The sequence below is a fragment of the Balaenoptera ricei genome, chromosome 12 (assembly GCF_028023285.1).
Source record: "Balaenoptera ricei isolate mBalRic1 chromosome 12, mBalRic1.hap2, whole genome shotgun sequence".
NCBI classification, from domain to species: domain Eukaryota; kingdom Metazoa; phylum Chordata; class Mammalia; order Artiodactyla; family Balaenopteridae; genus Balaenoptera; species Balaenoptera ricei.
This window is the reverse complement of record NC_082650.1, coordinates 69,367,017-69,389,444: the sequence shown is the minus strand read 5'-3', so window position 1 is coordinate 69,389,444 and position 22,428 is coordinate 69,367,017. Positions and strand designations below refer to the sequence as shown.

The window sequence follows — 22,428 nt, the reverse complement described above, 5'->3', positions numbered from 1 at the left end:
ACACAAGATTTCCTTCATGGGGTTAGAGTAGTTCTGTATTCTGATGTACTCTGATTATGATGGTGGTTACACAAATTTATACTTGAATTGCACAGAACTACACACAAACACATACACACGAGTACGTATGAAACTCAGTGAAAACCAAATGTAGTCTGTAGTTAACATTATGCCATTGTCAATTTCTTGGTTTCTCATATTGTTAAATAAGATGTCACTATTGGGGGAAGTTGAGTGAAGGGTATAAGAGACTCTATGTACTACTTTTTGTACCTTCCTCTGAGTCTAAAACAATTCAAAATAAAGAGTTAAAAACAAAACACACTCGAACACATGCATACAAAAACGTGTCTAGTCCAATGTACTAATTTACATTTCACTTTTCATCTGATGCTAACTGGTCTCTTCCTCCATCGGAATCAAAGTTGGGGGTTGGGGATACAGAGTAAGGAGGAAAGCAAGAAGAGAGGATAGGACAGTTCCTATGTGATTGGTATTGTATAGGGATGGCCTCATGTTCTTCAAGGCTGGTGGGAGTTTGAAAATGGATACTCTCTCATCAGAGCTTTTGACTTCCTGAGTAAAGGCAGGGCATCTTCACTGGCCTCTGCTCCCATGCTACACCCACAACTTCTGAATGCTGACCCTGGTGTCTCCCTCCTTGGGAAGAATCCCTTTTAAAGCAAACTTATGCCAACATTCTCTGTGATTTCCACCTCTGGTAACTGGGACTCCTATACCTTTGATCTGCTGAGAAAAGTGGGTGAAGTTACTGCCCAAAGGCAGTATCCACTGTGTGGCCACACACCACTTGAGCTTTCTCAGAAGTGAACTGGTCATCAGTTCTTACCACTCTGGTAAGATTTTTCTAGAATACTCATGGAAAACTCATAAAACAACATGAACATGAAATACCACCAGTACCTCAGCAAACATCGAAATTGCCTCTGAGATCACTGCAGCGTTCGATTTTAAAAACAAAACTCAATGGCTTGGTTGAATTAGTGTTAATTGCAACTTGTCTGATTTATTTCTCATACCTAATAAAGAAATAGGGCAACATCTTGAATTTAGGTGGAGCGGGTCATTTTTATTCATACTACAAAACATGCCACCAATACTGAAATGTGTTTCTGGATCATTATAACACTACAGTTTAGCGACCAATTAAACACACACATACAAATCAACTTTAACCAGACAAGCTGTACATAAGCATAGATCTCTGCAGAGCCTGCAGATGGCATGGAACTCTGAGGTCTGAGCAACACTCTGTAAAATGACACACTAATAAGCAAAAAAAAAAAAAAGAAGAAGAAGAAGAAGAGGGAGTTACAGCAAAGATCCAGCAGAGCTTGTGAGAACTAACAGGCAGAATCCTAAATTGAATATGTCACATTTTGGCAATAGCAGATTAGTGTGATTATGATTAGTGTGAAATCAGGCGCTAACCTGCCCTACAAGGCCCACATGAAGCCAAAATAAGTGGAAAACAAATGAACCTCCAACAAAGGATGAAAATGAAGACAACTCAATCATTGCAGGCTTCCTTTTCTTATCAACAATTACATGACTCCCCAGTATACAGATTTGAGCTCGTTTTTTTTCATTCTTTCCTCACCTTCACACCGTGCAGTCTTTCTGTGCCCTGAATTTACCTCCTCAAGCCCACCTTCGGCCCCTCTCTTGGGGCTCATCCTTGCCACCTTGGTCCCTCTGTGTTCCATCTACTACATCTGATTTTCCTGTACCAATCAACAAAACTTCCTCAAATGCCACTTTTTCCTCATCACTCCTGGGTCAAGAACTTACTGTTTTCTCATTGGCTACCTCACTCTTACAAACTTTTTAACTCGATTTTAGGAGTAAAACAGATTGCCTCTATGAGAGTGTACCTTTACATTAAGGCACAGACTCATGGAGAATACATAAAAACTCAAGCACATTTTAATGCTGTCTGGTATTTCCAAAGACCCAATCAGGGAGAAAAGTAAGATCTCTAGCCAGAGGGCGGTGGGAGGTTAGGGCCTCACCACCACCCAAAGCAATATGCAGCTCATGCTGATGGCATAGAAGGGCATAGACATGGTTCTAACCATCTGGGTCCTCCCTTATGTGGACTGAAAGGATGTATTCCCACCCCATCCTTGTACTTTGGTACCCAGCTTCAGCAGTACAACAGGAGCAGCCCAAGTGGCCAATGCATGTTCTACTGTCTCAAGATGTCCTCAAAAGTTGGCCATCTTACCCTCCTTCTTATGGCTAGAGAAGCTCTGAACACAGATAACCATCCAATGCAGAATGTCTGAGTATTAACATTAATATATGACCAAAGCCACCTAGGTTGAATTGTGTCCCCCAGATAGATATGTCCAAGTCCTAATCCTCTGTACCTGTGAATGTGACCTTATTTGGAAATAGATTCTTTGCAGATGTAACTAAGTTAATGATCTCCAGGTAAGATCATCCTGGATTTAGTGTGAGCTCTAAATCAAATAACTGGCATCCTTATCAGAAAAAGGAGAGGGATATTTGAGGACTTCCCTGGTGGCATAGTGGTTAAGAATCCGCCTGCCAATGCAGGGGACACAGGTTCGATCCCTGGTCCCGGAAGATCCCGCATGCCTTGAAGCAACTAAGCCTGTGTGCCACAACTACTGAAGCCCGAGCTCTCTAGGGCCCCCGTGACGCAACTACCGAAGCCCTCGTGCCTAGAGCCCATGCTCTGCAACAAGAGAAGCCACCGCAATGAGAAGCCCACGCAGCACAATGAAGAGTAGCCCCCGCTCGCCACAACTAGAGAAAGCCCACATGCAGCAACGAAGACACAACGCAGCCAAAAAAATTAATAAATAAAATTTTAAAAATAATTAACTGATTAATTAATTTTAAAAAAGAAAAAGGAAAAGGATATTTGAGACACACGTGCAGAGAAGAAGGCCATTTGAAGAGACAAGCAGAGATTGGAGTTACGTAGCTACAAGCCAAGGAACACATGAAAGCAAGACCAAAATGTACAGATTTTAAGTGTACATTTGATGAGTTTTGACAAGTGTACACACTTACGTAACTATTACCAATCAAGAAATATTTTTGTCAGTCCAAAAAGTTTTCTCATGCCCCTTTCAAGTCAAGCCTTATCCACCTCATGAAAGGTAACCACTGTTTTTATTTTTTTCACCATAGAATTGTTTTGTTCATATACTTCAAATAAATGGAATCAAAAAGTATATACTCTTTTCCATGTAACTTCTTCTGCTTAGTAGTTATCTCCTGGATTCTTCCATGTTGTTAAATGTATCCATAGTTCATGCCTTCTTATTCCTGGCTAGTATTCTATTGTATGAGTATACCACAAATTGTTCATTCATTTACCTGTTGACAAACATTGGGTGACTCTAGTTTGTAGCTAATATGAATAAAGCTGTTATGAACATACTCGTGCACGTTTTTTTGTGGACATATGCTTTCATTTCTCTTGGGTAAAAACTAAGGAGTTTATTTGCAGAGTCACTGGGTAGATATATGTTCAATTTCATTTTTTAAATTGCCAAACTCCTTTCCAAAGTGATTGTACCATTTTACACTTACATCAGCAATTTTTTATTAGAATTCTAGTTGCTACGTATACTCACCAACATTTAACTTTCCATTTTTAAATTTTAGCAATCTGGTAGATAGGCGGTGGTATCTCATTGTGCTTTTAATTTGCATTTCTCCAATGTCTAATGTTACTGAGCACATTTTCATGTGTTTATTGGCCATTTGTATATCTTCTGTGAAGTATTTGCTCAAGTCTTTTGCTCATTTTTTTAAAATTGGTTTGCTTTTTCAATATTGACTTTTGGCATTATTTATATATTTATATTATATTTATATTTATATAGAAGTATTTTGTCATATATATAGATTGCAAATGTTTAATCCCAGTCCATGGTACACTTTTTCATTTTCTTAATGGTGTATTTTTATGACAAGCCATTTTGATAAAGTCCAATTTATCAATGTTATTCTTCTGGTTAGTGCTTTTTGTGACTTAACTAAGATTAAGTTAATTAATCTCTCCCAAAATTGCAAAGATATTCTCTCATGTTTTCTTCTAGAATCTTTATAGTTTTGGCTTTTCTGTTTAAGTCTGTCATCCATGTTGAATTATTTTTTTGGTGTGTGGTGTGAGGTAGGGACTGAGGTACATTTTTTTTCCTAAGGACATGTAGTTCTTCTAGCAACAGTTATTGAAAGTGTTTTCTTTTCCCTTTCAAATGCTTTGTACCTTTACTGAAAATCAATTGTCTATATGTGAACCTATTTCTGGTCTCTCTAGTTCATTCTGCCAATCTATTTGTCTAACCTTCTACCACTACCACACTGTCTTAATTACTATAGCTTTACAGTATATCTTAATATAACTTGATTTTAACACAAAATAATACATCATGAACATCTTACCAGGACAACAGTTCTACTGTGATACCTTCAGCTTTTACGAATACATAGATTCTGTTCTATGGATGAATTATAATTTAGTAAAGAAATTCCTCATTGTTGTAATTTCTTAGCCTTTATATTTTTATGAATCACTTAAAATACTGCAATGAACATCCTTGGCATTGTTCTAAATTATTTCCTAAGAATAAACTCCTAGAAGTGGAATTGCTAAATTAAAGTGCATGTTGATTTTTAAAGATTTTCATATGTATTGCCAAACTACTCTATAAAAGCTGTGTCAGTTTACAGCTGCCACCAGTAGAGTATGAGAGATCAATGCCGTGTATTATCATTTAAAATAAAAATTACTGTGTAATTTTAATTGATAGATGACACTAATATATCACTGATGCTTTAATGTGCATTTGTAATTCGTATTTCTAGTAAAACTGAAAGAATATTTTATGCATATTGGCCATGCAAAAGGCCATGCAAATACATATTTCTTCTTTTTTGAATTGCCTGTTCATGTCATTTGGTCACTTTCATGTTGCTTTTACTTCCTTCATAATGGACTTACGATCAAAGCTAATTGTAGCCTTAGTGTAGAAGTCCTTTCAGGCCAATTAATTACAGGATAAATAAATATATCATTTTTTTCTAGAAATAGTATAAATGAAATGAAATCACAGGAGAGATTTTACTAAATGTAGCTATTAAAATAATTTATTCATTATAATTATATGACAACCTTGTCCCAAGTACAAACTCATTTTCCTTAACTTTTGAGTAAAAGTGTGCTACTTCAGGGCTTTGGCACCACACTCAGTCTGTCCAGATGGCTTCTGACTTCCTATTTCATCCTTGCTTTGCTCTGAAAACTTGTCTTTTTTGTACTCTTGGCCTATTCCTTCTAGGTGTGTTTCTTTGCTACTCCCTACTTGTCCCTTTCAAATTTCTCCTAAAAATTATTTTTTACCTAGTCAAGGTTTTGACCAATATAGCCTTACTGCCAACTTTTTATTATTGAAAAATAGAATGGAAAAAGAAATACTAAAAAAAAAAACTCAAAAACATTAAAGGGGAGAATTTTATGTCACTTATTCAACTGTCGTGCCTGCTTCTCTTAATCACTTGAGTGTCAGTGTTGAGAAAAGGAAATTTCCCTCTGATCTTAGTACCAAGAATAGTTACGCTTTGGAGCAGTTGGTTTGTTTTAACGTATGGGCTTCGTGAATCATTTAATTGATCATGCTCTCCTGAGCTGGCTGCTAGAAATCTCAGAGTCAGATTTGCAGTCCATCTGTAGCAAGTGAATTGCAACTCTTAAGACATACTTTCTGTCTGTTAATTCCACTCTTATTTTTCATCATCTTATTTTTTCTACTTTTCTCTTATTTTTTCAACTACTTATTTACGCTTTTTTTAACTCAAAAAATTAAAGTCTTATAATATATGTTTTGAACACTGACTTAAAACTTTTTTCAGAATAAGATGGATTATCTATAAATAAGCATGTCCTATTTTCTGCGAGAGAAAAAAGGGAAACTTTGCCATAGCCTAATGCCACAATTCATGTCTCATCTATCATAGGCTAAAAGCTCCTAAAAGCAGTACCTCTTGTACCCCAATCTTATCCCCATTTGCAAATAGAGAGGTGGATATCAAGAAGTTAAGTGAACTGCCCAAGATCACAGACTGAGTCAGTAACAAGAATTCATAACGGGTCTTTGCTTCCTCACCCAGCACATTGTTTATGAGTCCAACACTCCACAAGCACTCAGGTCATGATTGTTGGGGGTAGTTAATTACTTTGAAAATTTATTCAAAGAATACCAGTCCATGGCTTTTACATCTATGGGTTTTAGGTCTATGGAGATACAGCCTAAGGTTATTACAAAGTTAATCATTTTGAACCTTTTTTTTTGGAACAGCTATGGTGGAGGCAAAAAATCATTGTATCTTGACTTTTCCAAACTCTATAACTCAGGATTTAAAAAATTACTTTGATTTTGTTGGTCCTCACTGCTCAAAGAAAAATACAAAGTACTGATATTCCAAAGGAAAATACTATTATATTAATGAAAGTATAACCCAGAGTGTTAAAACATACAGAGATGCTTAGGAAATTCAAAGGTTAGGCCAAAGATGATTTTGGTTAGTTGTCAGGGGAGAGCGAAAAGCATATTTGAGTTCAGATTTGAGAGAAGGGAAGGAATTGAAATGTTTAAGTCAGGGGGTAAAGGCTTCCAGGAGACAGTGAGGGTACAGAAGCAGGAACGAGGCATCATTCTGGAGACCAACGAAGGACATCATTTGGCCAAAGTGGAGGGACCCTTTTGGGGATCGTGGGTTTAAATTGTACTTCTCACCTTCATAGGGCAAAATGAAAGCCCAAGGGAGATTTTTCACTTTCTCAGAGGCACCTGGAATCACCATAGGTTCCCGAATAAGACAGTAATGGGCTGACCTTTTCGTTGTTTGGAAACACAGCTGAGAGCAGATTGTGGACATAGCGTTGGGAGGGGCTATGTCAGTCAGGGTTGCCTCACAGTGACCCTGTGAATGGAAAAGAAATGTTCAATTTCAAACTCATTGTCCAGGAGAACTAGAGAGGACTTAATGATTGATTAGATAAGAAGAAAGTGGAAGAAAGATCATTGTAAGACCTGATATGTTGGCAGTGATACAGTTTTGAGATGTTCAGAAAGCCTTTGGAGACAGGGGCCTGGGCCCTTGATATGAAGTCAAAACTGGAAGTGATGATGTGACAGTTTTAAGTCATTCAGTTTGGTAACTCAGCTACTGAGTTTCCACTCAGTATATAATCGTATGTTAGACGCTATAGAAGATAAGGAAGAAAGGGAAGACATGGTAATGCCAAGCTTAAGGAGGTGTGCAAAGGAGAGTGAGTAACATGGATCTAAATTAGGAGCCCAACTGAAGTATGAAAAATGTCATAAATAGAAGAAACCTCTGGAGGGTCCTTAGGACTGGGAGCCTGGAAGGAGCTGACTTGCCTGGTGGTGGCGCGCAGCCGCGGGCCCGAGTGAGTTCCCGGCGTGAGCGTCTCCCCGACCCAGACCCTGCACTCCCCCTCCTTCTCCTCCTCCTCCTCGTCCCGGCCTTTGGTCCTGGCGCGGGTGGCAGCGGGCGGGAGCCCAGAGGCGCAGGCCGGGAAGCCAGAACCGTCGCACGCCGAGCGGTCCGCAGCGTCCCCGGCGCGGGCGCGGAGACCACGGGCTGAGGTGAGGTCTGTCCCGAGAGGGCGAGGGCGGGGGCGGGGGCGGGGTCGAGGGCGGGGTCGAGGGCGGGGGCGGGAGCGCAGGCCAGGAAAGTGGGAGGGGACAGGTTGAGGGGTGGTCTCTGAGGAGGAGCCAGGCTGAACTAAAAAAAGAAGAAACCTCTGGGCAGCAAAGAAAATAGCCAACAGAGTGAAAAGGCAGCCTACAGAATGGGAGAAAATACATTTGCAAACCATATATTTGACAAGGGGTTAATACCCAGAATATATTTAAAAACTCCTACAGCTCAACGACAACCAAAAAACAAAACAAAACAAATAACTCAATTTGAAAACGGGCAAAAGACTTTAAATATAAATTTCTCCAAAGAAGGTATACAAATGGCCAATTAGCATATGAAAAGATGCTCAACATCACTAATCATTAGGGAAATGCAAATCAAAACCACAGTGAGATATCACCTCACACTCATTAAGATGGCCACTATCAAACAAAACAAAACAAGACAGATAATAAGTGTTTGACAAGGATGTGGAGAAACTAGAACTTTTGGGCACTACTGGTAAGAATAGACAATGGTGCAGCTGCATGGAAAACAGTATGGAGATTCCGCAAAAAAATTACTGTGATCTAGCAATCCCACTTCTGGGTATATATGCAAAAGAATTGAAAAGAAGATCTTGAAGAGATATTTGCACACCCACGTTCATTGCAGCATTATCCACAAGCCAAGAGATGAAAGTGACTTAATTGTCCATTGGCGGATGAATGGATAAAGAAAATGTGGTATATATATATATATATATATATATATATATACACACACACACACACACACACACATGTATATGATGGAATACTATTCAGAGCTAAAAAAAAAAGAAGGAAATCCTGTCATATACCACAACATGGACGAAACTTGAAGATATTATGCTAAGTGAAATAAGCCAGTCACAGATGACAAATACTGCATGATTCTACTTATATGAAGTATCTAAAGTAGTCAAGCTTATAGAAAGTACAGTGGTGGTTGCCAGGGATTGGGGGAAGGGGGAAAGGGCAGCTGTCATTCAGTGAGTATAGACTTTCAGTTTTGCAAGATGAAAGAGTTCTAAAGTTCTGTTGCACACGAAGGGGCATGCCGTGAATACTACTAAACTGTGCACTTAAAAATGGTTAAAATGGTAAATTTTATGTCTTTTTAAATTACAATAACAAAAAGAAGAATAGAAGAAGTCTCTGAGGATGTGAACACTGAAAAAGAAGTTTCTATGGCCCAGAACTGAGCCTTGGAGGAAGCGGTAATTTGAAAGAAATTCTTGGAGAAGATAGGTGAAGAGCCATGGGAGGTTGAATAAAGAGTCAAATATCACAGAAGTTGGGAGAAAGGATGTGTTATAAGAAGCAAATGCAGGTGGGGCTTCCCTGGTGGCACAGTGGTTGAGAATCCGCCTGCTAATGCAGGGGGCACGGGTTCGAGCCCTGGTCTGGGAAGATCCCACGTGCCGCAGAGCAACTAGGCCCGTGAGCCACAATTACTGAGCCTGCGCGTCTGGAGCCTGTGCTCCGCAACGAGATAGGCCGCGATAGTGAAAGGCCCGCGCACCGCGATGAAGAGTGGCCCCCGCTTGCCACAATTAGAGAAAGCCCTCACACAAAAATGAAGACCCAACACAGCCAAAAATAAATAAATAAAAATTAAAAAAAAAAAAAAAAAAGAAGCAAATGCAGGGAGTTCTCTGGTGGTTTAGTGGTTAGGATTCTGGGCTTTCACTGCCGTGGCCCAGGTTAGATCCCTGGTCTGGGACCTGAGGTCCCACAAGCCGAGTGGCCAAAAAAAAAAGGAAGCAAATGCAACAGTGAGATGAGCAGGACTTCAGAGAAACAAGGGAATCATTACTGAACTTAGACGGGGCACTTTCAACATTCATTAATTGATTCAATCCACAGATACTTCTTCAGCTCCAACTATGCACTATTCTAAGAGGGAACAAAAGGCACAAGGTCTTTCTTTTTTATTGTGTTTGCAGACAATCAATAAATATATGGCAGGTAGTGAGAAATACTAGAAAGAAAAATACCCAATCTAAAGAGGCTGGGGTGGGAGGGGGTGCTATTTTGTTATTTGGGTTTTTCTTAACATAGTGACCAGAGGGTCACCTGAGCAGAGGCGTGGAGGAAACTCTACAAATATATGGGGAAGAGCATCGAGGCAGAAGGAGAACCAAATGCTAAAGCCAGAAACAGGGGCGCCCTTGACAGTGAGGAGCAGTAAGGAGACCAGTGTGGTGGAAGCCCGGTTTGAGAAAGAAAGAGATGAGGTCTGAGAGGTGACCAGGTGGGCTGTGCCCCGAGATGAAGAAGGGAGTGCTATGAAGTTTACAGTAATTCAGAGGGTTTGCTAGTGAACCAAAGAGAGATGGAATGAACCGGAGTTGAATGGCTCATTGATGTCACAGGAAGTTTTTATTGTTCGGTTTTTAAGAAACGTGATATGTCAATATTTGGGGAGTAGGCATTTTTTTCCTCTCCGGGAAGAGATAGAGGGAGCTATGAAGTGGGAGGGAATTATTATAGAAAGGAAGGAAAAAAAGGAAATTGAAGACAGAGTTCAAGATATTAGGGAAAAAGGTAGAAATGCCTTCCTTCCTCCAGAGACCCTGGGTTAAGTCCAAGAATAAAACTGTAGCCACTGATGCCTGCTCTCAGTAGCTGCTTCTATACAGCCAACCCCAAATATCTATATATAAAGTCAGACAGTATAGATTTAATTCAAATAAGAGACAGATGGTCCTAGAAGTCTGTAGGCATAGACAGATATTTGAGGTGATTCAATAGGACCAAGTAAAGGAAGCTTTGAGTGGTTGACTTAATAAATTACTACAGAATCTTTATAAAACCTTAGGCTTGACTAGATATGGGTTTAATAAGAGTGGTAATTATCGCAAGAAGAAGAGAAATGGTTTGATCTTCTTTACCTTAAGGCTTCTAAAATGATTGAAATCATCTTAAAAGAAATTTAAAACTAATACTTTATCATAATTTAGAAAGTTCACAGACACACCAGACTACATGAACAGCATGATTTTATGGGAAAAATCATGCCAGATAAAACTAAAAACTCTGAAAAACCACAGTGTGACTAAAGAAAATGTTTAAGAGATTTAAGTAATATTAGACCATACTATTCAGCATTAGGAATGTTAGTTTAAACAGTCTTAGGTTCATGGCTCTTCTGCCTTGAAAAGTTCTGCAGTAAACAAGGTGTTTCATATTTGTGATCAATAGGCAACACACGTCTTGAAATTTAATGTGCAGGGTTGGTTTAATTGACTAAAGCTCAGGCCGGTAGAAAAAGCACAAAGAAGATGAGAGACAAATTAACAGCATAATGACTTTCTGTCAACCATAACACAATACCTACCAAGTATCAGAATGACTTTTGGTATTAGCTGATAACAGCCTTTAACTTCATTCATATTTTTCTTAATTGTGAAACATAGCATCCCTACAAAAGGATGTACAAACCATACCTGTGTAGTTTAATAAATGATAACCATCATCCTTCCTTCTCTTTCCCCTCAAGGATAACTGCCATCCTGAATTTTGCATTGCTCATTCCCTTGCCCTTCTTTATAATGTTCCCATCTACAGAGGTGTTCCCAAATAGCATATTGTTTCACTCCAGCAGTGGATGAAGGATCCTGTTTGATCTACACCCTGCATTGGTATTGACCAACTTTTAGATTTTCACCTTTCCCTTCCAGTGGTTGTAAAATTCTACTTCATTGTGGTTTTAATTCACATTTCCTGATTACTTAGTTTGAGCATCTTTTCATGTGTTTAAGGGACAGTTGAAATTCTCTTCTGTTAGTAACTTTTTCTCACTTTTGTATGGGCTGCTTACTTTTTTCCCTGTTGATTTCTGGGAGTTCTTTATATAATCCTTTGAGTTATACGTCTCCTCCTAGTTTTTGACCTGCTTTTTCACTCTCTGTTTGATGTATTTCAGTGAACAGTCATCCTTAATATTAATGTAGCCAACATTTACCAACTTTCCCCCTATACTTTTAGCCTTTCTTATTTCAAAATTAATTTCGTGATGATCAGAGAATGATAACAAATTGTTGGGCTGCCTCTTGTCCTGGTAAGAATTCAGTTTTTATAAATGCTTCATGTGGGCTACACATTAGTATGTAGAATGTGTATTTTCAAACCATTAAATGTTCTTTTTTTAAAAATGACCATTAGATCAAACTTAATTTTTCAGTTAATATCTCCTATATTCTTACTACTTTTTGTCTACCTGATCTATTAGTATTTTAGAGAGTACTACTCTAGTAGATTTGTCAATTGTTCTCTGTAGTTCTGTCAACTTTCGATTTACATATATTGAAACTGTGTTATTTTGTGCATGTCTTAGATTCATTATAATTATAGGGTGAATTAAAATTTTTAATGTTATGTTGTGGCTCTCTTTATTTCTTATTTCTTTGAGTAGCTTTTATCTAATATTAAGATAGCTGCCCCAGGTTTCCTTTGATTATTTAGTCAATATATCTTTTTGCTATCTTTTGGTTCTAAGTATTTATGTGTCTTTGTGAAGCATGTGGTCTATTGTAAATAGTATACGGCTGTATTTTTTTTAAACCCAACCTAGCCATCTTTATATTTTACCTATAGTGTTTCAAACATTTACATTTATTGCAATTAATGATATAAAAGATCTGTCTATCTATCATCTATCTATGTTAAGATATTTATTGTGAGGAATTGGCTCACAAAATCATGGAAGCTAAGTTCCATGATCTGCCCCCTGCAAGCTGGAGACGCAGCAAAGTGGATGGTGTAATTCAATCCAAAGCCAAAGGCCTAAGAACCAGAGTAAGTCTCAGTCCAATGGCAGAAGACCAATGTCCAGCTCAAGCAGTCAGGCAGGAAAGGCAAATTCTACCTCTCCCAGCCATGCTGTTCTATTCAGATCTTCAACAGGTTTGATGGTGGCCACCTTCATAGGAGAGGGCTCTACTCCATCTCCAAGTTCAGATGCTAAGGTCATCCAGAAACACTTTCACTGACACACCTGGAAATAATGTTTAGCCAAATGTCTGAACACACTGTGACCCAGTCAAGTGGACACATAAAATTAACCATCGCACCTTCTAATGTCAAAAATACATTCCTAGGGCTTCCCTGGTGGCTCAGTGGTTGAGAATCTGCCTGCCGGTGCAGGGGACACAGGTTCGAGCCCTGGTCTGGGAGGATCCCACATGCCGCGGAGCAATTGGGCCCGTGAGCCACGACTACTGAGCCTGCGTGTCTGGAGCCTGTGCGCCGCAACAAGAGAGGCCGCAATGGTGAGAGGCCCACGCACCGCGATGAGGAGAGGCCCCCGCTCGCGGCAACTGGAGAAAGCTCTCGCGCAGAGACGAGGACCCAACACAGCCAAAAATAAAAATTGATTAATTAATTAATTTAAAAAAAAAAAAAGAAAAAAAAATACATTCCTAAAACATCAGATATTTTGCATGAAAACACTGAGAGTCTATTTCCTGGTAGTTTAAATGAGAAAAATGTATAATGCATTACATGTTAACCCTAGCTCCCAACCAATTTTCTTAAGTAAAATGCTTAAATACAAATAACAAACTATCATATCAGGATGTGAAATGCTTAAAGCATTGTTTTATGATTACCAAACATGAAACTCTGCATGCATACCATGAACATTATGTTTCCAATATGGCAAAGCAAATAACTGCAATAAATAAATTTGTTAGAAAAAAAATGCAGTGAAAATTTTCCTATAAAAACACGGCAGTTACCTACAATAAACTGTAATTCACCGAGTGAGGAGAAAACTTGATACTTTGAAGAAAACTGAGAAGGGAGCAGGACCACAGGAGGAATGGTCCCTCGTTGTAGAAAGTGCTGATATGCATGAGTGGATTTAAAACTGGTCATTTCAAGCAAACTTTCCAACTCAGAAGCTGATAGAAATCCTCTATCATTTGGAGCTGCTGAAGAACCTCCTGAACAAGAAAGCCGTCAGAAATTTTCAAAGGAGATGACTAATGTATAAGGATGAAAAAGTTTGTAAAAAGGAGCTTGGTTCAAACTCCTATTATTTACATTTGTTTTCTCTATCCTCCACACTTTTCTTCAATGCTTTCTGAGAGAGAGAGAGAGAGAGAGTGTGTGTGTGTGTGTGTGTGTGCGCGTGTGTGTGTAACTCATTCATCACTACTCCAAAATGCGAGCTAAACTTGACAGGCACTTTGGAGATGTGTTCCGGACCAGCACACCATGGCAAAGGGTGGTTCCCACTGAGTGTAGGCTGTGATGTTTCGCTCAGAACCGGCATCCCCATTGTTGGAACTCTGCATGCTTTTCCAGAACTCTTCATGTGATTCTGATGATTTATCCATTGTATTTGGAATGTAACCTGATACCATCCCAGCACGTCATTTTGTTAAAAATAGATTAATTTGTAATGTAATTAGACATTGCTCCTGTATAACCACCGGCTGATAAAGAATGTATTCAAAGGTATGTAAATTCTATGGTATTTGGTTATTAAAAACCAAGAGGTATTCTACTGGAAAGATGTTAGCTGAGGAAAATTCTACAATGTCTACCTGTATTTTAATTTACTTTCACAGTCTTATTCTTTTCCCATTTGTATCTCAATCTTCTGTTCTCCTCCCTCCCTAATTCTTTCTTGCCTTCAAAACCCAAATGTGGGGGAATTCCCTGGTGGTCTAGTGGTGAGGGCTCCGTGCTTCCACTGCAGCGGGCACGAGTTTGATCCCTGGTCGAGTAACTAAGATTCTGCAAGCCACGCGGTGCAGCAAAAAAAAAAAAAAAAACGTGGGCTGGTTTGTGGTTATGAATTGTCAGGGGAGATAGTAAACATTGTTTTTCTCATTCCCAGCACCAAATTCGAGGCAGGCAAATCCACCCTAATACCCCTTCTACATGGTGGACTTCATTTCTCATATTCCACTGTCTTGAGAGAGTAGCCTTTCAAAGTCCTGGCTTATCTGACATCACCTCTGAAGGCTTCCCCAGCTTCAGTCTGTTCCCTGCGTCCATGCCTCTGCCGAAACACAAGTACAGGGTCTCAGTACAGAAGCCAGCCTGGGTGCTTCCGTGCACCCAAGGTTTTACATCTACTTCAATTCTCACCTCTGAGAAGCCCTTACTTTCATGCCAGCTTAACAATGAATTTATAAGATTTTAAAAACTGTTTAATATTTAACTTGTTTCCATCAAGAGGGCTGTTCAGGGCATCTAATCTGCCTGCACTGCTGAAAACAGAAGATGCCCCTCCTTTTCTAACATTTTTATTATTGCCCATACTCAGGGAGTCAGAAGGCTGTCGATTAACTCCTCAGCTCATGCTAACTGAATCCAGAAAATAAACCAAACAGGTCCAAAAGTGCCATAATATTTGAATGTGACAAAATGTGACTTAAATCCTAAAATTAAGGTGAATCACATATCTAGCGGTCACAGATGGCTTGCGTACCACTCACCAAACTCAGCAGGTTTACTGCTATGGGGATGTGGAATAGGGCTATTGGTATTTGGGGATACATGTAAAGAAATGTTATCTTGTGTTTATTTAAAATAAGAATCCTATGGGCATGGAAAACAGGCTGGAAAAAAAAATGATTTTTGGGTGATGGGAACTATGGCTCATTGGTTATTTTATTTCTGCTTATCTTTTTTCCCCTAAAATATCTATAATAAACATGTTTTATTTTGTTTTAAAAATGGCAATAAGTTTTTTAAAGGCAAAGATATATGAAATACAGCATTTGGGGACTAGGAGGCAGGGCCTACACAGGGGCTGCAGAAGGTCAGTGCTTGACTATAGACCCCGCTGTGCAGACAGGTGCCTTTGACCAGAAGGAGCAGAAAAAAATGATAAAATGACTTATGGGAGTAAATGGTGAGGACAGGTTTAAGTAGGCGAACATGGCAGGGAACAGTTTCTAAATGCTATAGGTCTAAACACTTAGCAAGACATATTTCTTTAACTCACAATAAAGTGCTATCACTAGAAAATGTAAAATGAAAGCAGTTCTTTTGAAGGCTGACAATGAAAAAAACACTTCCTGAAATTGCCTAAGATTAGAAAATACATTTAAATTTTAATTAGGATGATTAATCAGCTCAATATTCCTACACACACAGGAAGGTACAAAAAGAAAAGCAGCCTTTTAAGGATGCCCATGCTGATGTCAGCAAAGAAGGCAGCTTATACAGTCTACCCATTCATTTGATGAGCAAACATCACTGAGTACCTACCATGTGCCAGGTACTACGATGGCTCCTGGAATCCACAAACAACTGGTCTACCATTTATGCCCTCAAGGATCTTAAGCTCTTTCAGGAAGACAGATTTTTACATGAGCTACAGTGTAGCATGACAGAAGCATGTTCATTGGGGATTGAATCCCTTTTTGAGTTTGCCACAGCACAGTGACCCTTCTTTACCTATCTCTTACCAGGCTATCAAGGGACCGGTGTCTGGTCTTGGCATTTGACTTATATTCTCCCATCCAGACCCACAGACTTCATTTTACTTTGTATATATTTGCTGAAAGCAGTAGAAGCAATCCCAGTCACCTATCTCCTGAACAAAAGACCTTAACAAAATTTGCATTAGGGGAGCTAGGGTCCCAGTTTGTGGTAGATTTGCCAGGTCCAAGCCCTGCCCTCCTAGCTATACTGCACTGTCATTGATGGTTAAAATATTTGGCCCCCAAATGCGGCCAAGAAAGAGAACTCAGGTAGAGAACATACAGATTGACAGCCCTGACCTAGAAACTTCCAGAAACTGCTTCAATTGTATGGTTTCTGCAGAACTGGAAAACCGTAACTCAATGGCAGTTCCGTGTTTATTCAAGAGTACAGACATGTGATATAATTGCTCCTATTTCCAAAGCAGCTTGAAGAAGTAATTACAAGACAATAGAGTGAAGTCAGAGCATGATGGGAAGCTTAGGATTTGTTGGGTTTCGTGGCCTGTGCTTCTTGGGGCCCCTTCTAGAGAACCCACTCTATCCATGGGCCTTGGAAACTGCATCCCAAAGGTAGCAGCCCCATGACGAAGGTAGACCAACCAGATTCTCAGGAAAAGAGTTTGAACTTCGCAGTAGAGACTGTAGTGAGGCAGAGGTCATGATATAGATTTGGAGCTGTGGTCTTATTGGGTCATGGGCAAGATGAATAAGAGAAGAAGCTGACCAAAAGAGAAGAGGAGACAAATGAGAGGAAAGCAGAGAGAGCCAGAGATAAGAGAGATTATATGTTCCTGAGATATTGGGGAATATTGGCTCTTCATGTCAGCTCCTGAATCCATACATAGCCATGAAATGACCTGACATTTCTCCATAAGAGCTCGCTTGGGTTGGTTTGTTTTCTCTCGATTCTAAAGAGCCTTGACTAAGACAGATCAGAACACAGTTGAGCAGAACCATTTTATTATTTGGCAAAAATAACATTCAAATGTTTCAGTGGGCAAACAAGCTCTATTAGTGAAAATCAACAGAAGACTGCAAAGCAAATGGTGAAAAATTCACTACTAGCTTCCATGATACCTAAACATGAGAGGGTGAAATGGATTGCATGTTCAACTTGAGATTCAATGGGAAACCAAGAGACATGCCCCAGTGGATATTTTAAGCCCTCTTCTCTGATGGCAGTAACAGCTTGAGTGCCTTGATCGACTCCTGGGCTTAAAAATATTATGAAAGCAGGTGTTTCCAATAGCAGCCATAGTGATATGAATTTAAGGGTCATTCATAACTCAAGACAACAGGCTGAGGCTTCATGACAGGCCTCTGGATTTTCCAAATCATGGTATGGTCTGATGGACTGAATACATTAGCGTTTGTTTTCTATGCAGCAATATCAGAACAACATTTATGTGCCTGAGTCACAAATACATTTACCCAATCTTTCTTGATACTTACAACTCATCCATTAAATGGTAGTGGCCTATTCCTCCAATAAAGGCAAATTACTCTTTCGTTTATGAGATAAACCTATAAACTGGTTTCTTGTCTGAAGCACTCATCCATTATAGAACTTGTGGCTTCTGAAAGATGAATAATTATAGTCCCTGAGGAGATCTGCTACATATATATGTAAATATATATATATTTACATATATATATATATATATATATATATATATCTTGCCATGGTAGTCATCAAATTGGAGGGTGGGTTGATAGGCGTGGGCAACAGTGATAAAACAAACAGTCATCTTGTCTGTCAGGCAGCAAAGTAAATCGGTGAGGACAGCCCTCATTACCGCAAATGGTGGCAGGGGGCTGGTGAGGCCATCCAATTTCTGCGCAGGTACTCTCTCTCTCTCTCTGATAAAATAAATCCTATGCCATAAAGACTTACGTATCATAAATACACTCATCCAGTGAGTAAGTGAAAGAAAAGTCATAGATGATTTATGGATGAGTTCAGGGGGACCCATTTTATATAAATAGGCTGCCCTTTAAAACAGCCATATTATTTTTGCCACACTGGAAGTCTATATTCCTTGGGGGAAAATGGCAGATCAGAAATCAGGATCTAACAAGCTGTGCATAATAAATGTGTAGCATATGTTACGGCTGAATTCATCCCTACTGTTTGCTGCATATACATTCTACCTAGAGTTGCAGAAGTGCTTGTTATCCGATGACACTGAGGCAAGGAGAGAAGATGACAAGAAGAATGCCATCTATAGCTCAAGATATTGCCTCCTGGGACCATGTCAGGATTTCTAGCAATAAATCCACGGGAATAAATTCAGGAAACACTGGAGTTTAAAATTGTCAATCCTACTTATAGACTGTTTTTAGCAGTCCCATAGGTTCTGTGGATTCATTTTACAAATTATGCTGATCTCATTATAACGTATATCCTTTACAAAACATAGGTTATAAATGACTTGCACCTCCAGTGAATTCAGTATATTCTTTGGATGATTCTGTCCTACCAATTCTTACTGGTAAAGCAAATCCTTCTCTCTCCTGCTTCAAAATCCCCCGTTTCTTCTCTTTAAAATGTCTACATGATTTATTATCCTATCCCTCCTCATTCAGCAAATATTTATTAACTGTCAACTCTGTGTATAGCATTATGCTAGACACTAGGAAAGACGTAAAGTTGTAAACCACATACTTAGAGCTCTCTAGAAAATTCATCTTTTTCAGGACAATAGGACATGCACACATGAAAAGGGAAATATCAACACAGAAGTTAAAATAGTGCAAGACAATAAAAGAGATATCTCAAAGCAGTACATTTTTTTTAAGCATCTTTATTGGCATATAATTGCTTTACAATGGTGTGTTAGTTACTGCTTTATAACAAAGTGAATCAGCTATACATATACATATATCCCCATATCTCCTCCCTCTTGTGTCTCCCTCCCACCCTCCCTACCCCACTCCTCTAGGTGGTCACAAAGCACCGAGCTGATCTCCCTGTGCTATGCGGCTGCTTCCCACTAGTTATCTATTTTACATTTGGTAGTGTATATATGTCCTTTCAAAGCAGTACATTTTGAAGTGCCAAATAACTGGTAAAGACAAAAAATAAAAGAGAGTAAAAGAAACAATAGTCTTTCTGTGCTCAGTGGTTGGAAAAGGCTTCCTTCTGGAGCAGAGAAGATTTGAATCATTTTAAAAGAAGCAGTATTGGGCTTCCCTGGTGGCGCAGTGGTTGGGAATCTGCCTGCCGGTGCAGGGGACACGGGTTCGAGCTCTGGTCTGGGAGGATCCCGCGTGCCGCGGAGCGGCTGGGCCCGTGAGCCACAATTACTGAGCCTGCGCGTCGGGAGCCTGTGCTCCACAACAAGAGAGGCCGTGATAGTGAGAGACCCGCGCACCGCGATGAGGAGTGGCCCCCGCTTGCCGCGGCTGGAGAAAGCCCTCGCACAGAAACGAAGACCCAACACAGCCAAAAATAAATAAATAAATAAATTTAAAATAAATGGGATTTGAATAAAATATTAAAAAATCTGGGTTAAAAAAAAAAAAAAAAGAAGCAGTATGAGCATAGACAAGGGCATGGGTCAACACACAGAGAAGAGGGAAGCATAGAATATTGGGAGAAAATGGACCGTTCCTCCGACAGGAGGGATATTTAACAGGAGTTCAGGAGAACAAGCCGGTGAGCAATTAGAGGACAGTCTGTAGAGCATCTTGACTAGCAGTCTGTACTTCATCTTAAAGGTAATGGATATCCATAACAGGCGTAATTATGAAATCAACTTTACTGAGGCGCACTTTATATCCAGTCAATTGTGCACATTTTGAATGTACTGTTAGATGAGTTTTAGCTTATGGACATTGTCAGGGAACCACCTCTGCAAACAAGATACAGAACATCTCCATCACTCCAGAAAGCTGTCTTGCAACTCCTTCCTGTCAATCCCTCCCAAACCTCTTTTTTTTCATTAACACACCATAGTCCACTACTTACCCATCGCTGGGCATTTTGAATAGTTCCAGTTCTAAGCTATAGCATTTTTAAGCTGCTCTAATATAGTTCATACAGCTCTAAACACTTTTAAACAGAAGGGGTTTTTCTTTAAGTTTTGTGAGTTGTTTTCTTAAGCCTGGGCCTCCCAAGTGGCATTACTGGGTTAAACCGTATGATACTTCATTCACCCACTAGATTTTAACTGTGATGTGGCATCTGATGCCATATGTCTAGCTTGCTTGGACTCCTAGCTTCCCAGGGAACATGCTAGGTTTCTTCATTAGTTTTATCACCAGCATTCAATAAGCCCATTGAAGAATTCAGGTTAAACTCAGCAGGTTGAACAGATGCATATGCCTCCTCTCACACTCACGACCCTGATAAAATGAAGATAAAAGAATAAAAAAATATATAATATATTTATCCACAGGATAAAGAGACTAGAGGATTAAATATCTGGAGACAAGAAATTTCAACACATCCTGGGGGGACAGAGGCAGATAGAGCTGCAGTAACTGATTTAGCAGAGGAAGCCCTAACTAAACGAGCCTTAGGGACGAGAATCCACTTTTATCCAGAGAATCTCTGAGATTCTCAGGCTCTCAGTGAGATATGGCACAGTGGAGGTGAGGCATAGGGTTAAACAAAATGGATTGTGTATGGAGTGGCTACACTCCAAGGCTCTCTATCCCACGTGATTTTGTCAGGAAATTAAGAAACATCTCTCCACCCCAACTTCTGCCCCAAGCAGGAGAAACGAATTTTAATTTATTGAGAACTCAAGGAAGAAGTACTGAACCAGATCCCAGACTTAGTGGAGGACAAAAATGAAGGAATTAGATGAAAGGGAGAATACTGAATGGTGGGTGGTCTTTACTCTGCTCGCTCCCATGACCTTGACAGCTGGGCACAGAGCACACAGGCAGGAAACTGGAGGGCTCCTCTTACAGAAACTGAAGCCCTCAGAGAACAAAACTCCAGAGAATGACTTATAGGTGTTATTTCAAACTCAAATGACCACTTCACTGCTCCCCACTGACACATCTCACCTGTGCATACAGAGATTCCAAGAAACTCTGCGTTGCTTCTTTTTATTTCCCCCTTAGAAATGGACAGCCAAGAGTTATAGCCATTTTAGGGACAGATGAAAACAAAGAGTAAAGAGGAACCCAGAGGAAGGAGAAGAGAGTGCAGAAAACAGAGGAAATTTTCCCCTTTAAAAAGTAAATACCCTGGGGCTTCCCTGGTGGCGCAGTGGTTAAGAATCCGCCTGCCAATGCAGGGAACACGGGTTCAAGCCCTGGTCTGGGAAGATCCCACATGCCGCGGAGCAACTGGGCCCGTGAGCCACAATTACTGAGCCTGCGCATCTGGGACCTGTGCTCCGCAACAAGAGAGGCCGCGATAGTGAGAGGCCCGCGCACCGCGATGAAGAGTGGCCCCCGCTTGCCACAACTAGAGAAAGCCCTCTCACAGAAACGAAGACACAACACAGCCATAAATAAATAAATAAATAAAATTATTAAAAAAAAAAAAAAAGTAAATACCCTTAGAGAGATACGTGAATATGTTGCATTAATAAAATAAAAATAGAAAGATTTCAAAAAGGAATAGTTAAGATTCAGAGAGTGCTCTCGAAAATTAAAAATTAGATAGAATCAATGCAATCTCCCAGAAAATTAAGCATAAAGACAAAGAGGTGGAAAAAATAAGAGAAAAATTTACTGTTTCAACCTAGGAAATACATTGAGTTCTGAAAAGAGAAAACAGACAAAACGAGAGAAAGAAAATTACCAAAACAATAATGTAAGAAAATTGTATGAATACCTATTTGGAAAGGGCTGCTCAATAAATTGCAAACAGACTCATATTAACTCATGTTAACATATTAAGATAACTCATATAGCATATTATTGGAAAATTCCAGAATACCAGAGATAAAAAGAAAATTAATAATAATTTTTTAAAAAGCTTTCAGAGAGAAAAACAACACCACATACAAAGGAACATGGATCAGAATGGCATCGGATTTTCCAATAGCTACACTGGACACCAGGAAACAAAAGAGCAATAGCCTAAAAGCTCTGAAGGAAAATTATTTAGAACCTTGAAATGTATATACCCAGTCAGACTGTCAATCAAGGGTCAGCATAAAAGGAGGATATTGTCAGAAGGGTGGGGTCTCAAAAACTGATTTCCTGCGCACCCCTTCTTAAAAAGTAACCGCAAGATGTTCCCCGTAGAAATAAGG

The 22,428-nt window shown here is 39.6% G+C and overlaps 1 protein-coding gene across 1 annotated transcript in view; it reads right to left on the bottom strand.

The window, feature by feature from the left end:
- The window catches only part of LOC132376106 (splicing factor, proline- and glutamine-rich-like), an 83,551-nt gene that overhangs the window by 1,348 nt on the left and 59,775 nt on the right, over positions 1-22,428 (bottom strand). Inside the window, exons 2-3 of the mRNA XM_059941637.1 lie at positions 7,449-7,815; positions 6,801-6,987 (exon numbers count right to left, since the gene is read on the bottom strand). Coding sequence (XP_059797620.1) covers positions 6,801-6,987; positions 7,449-7,815 — 554 coding nt within the window. The remainder of the gene's footprint in view (positions 1-6,800; positions 6,988-7,448; positions 7,816-22,428) is intronic.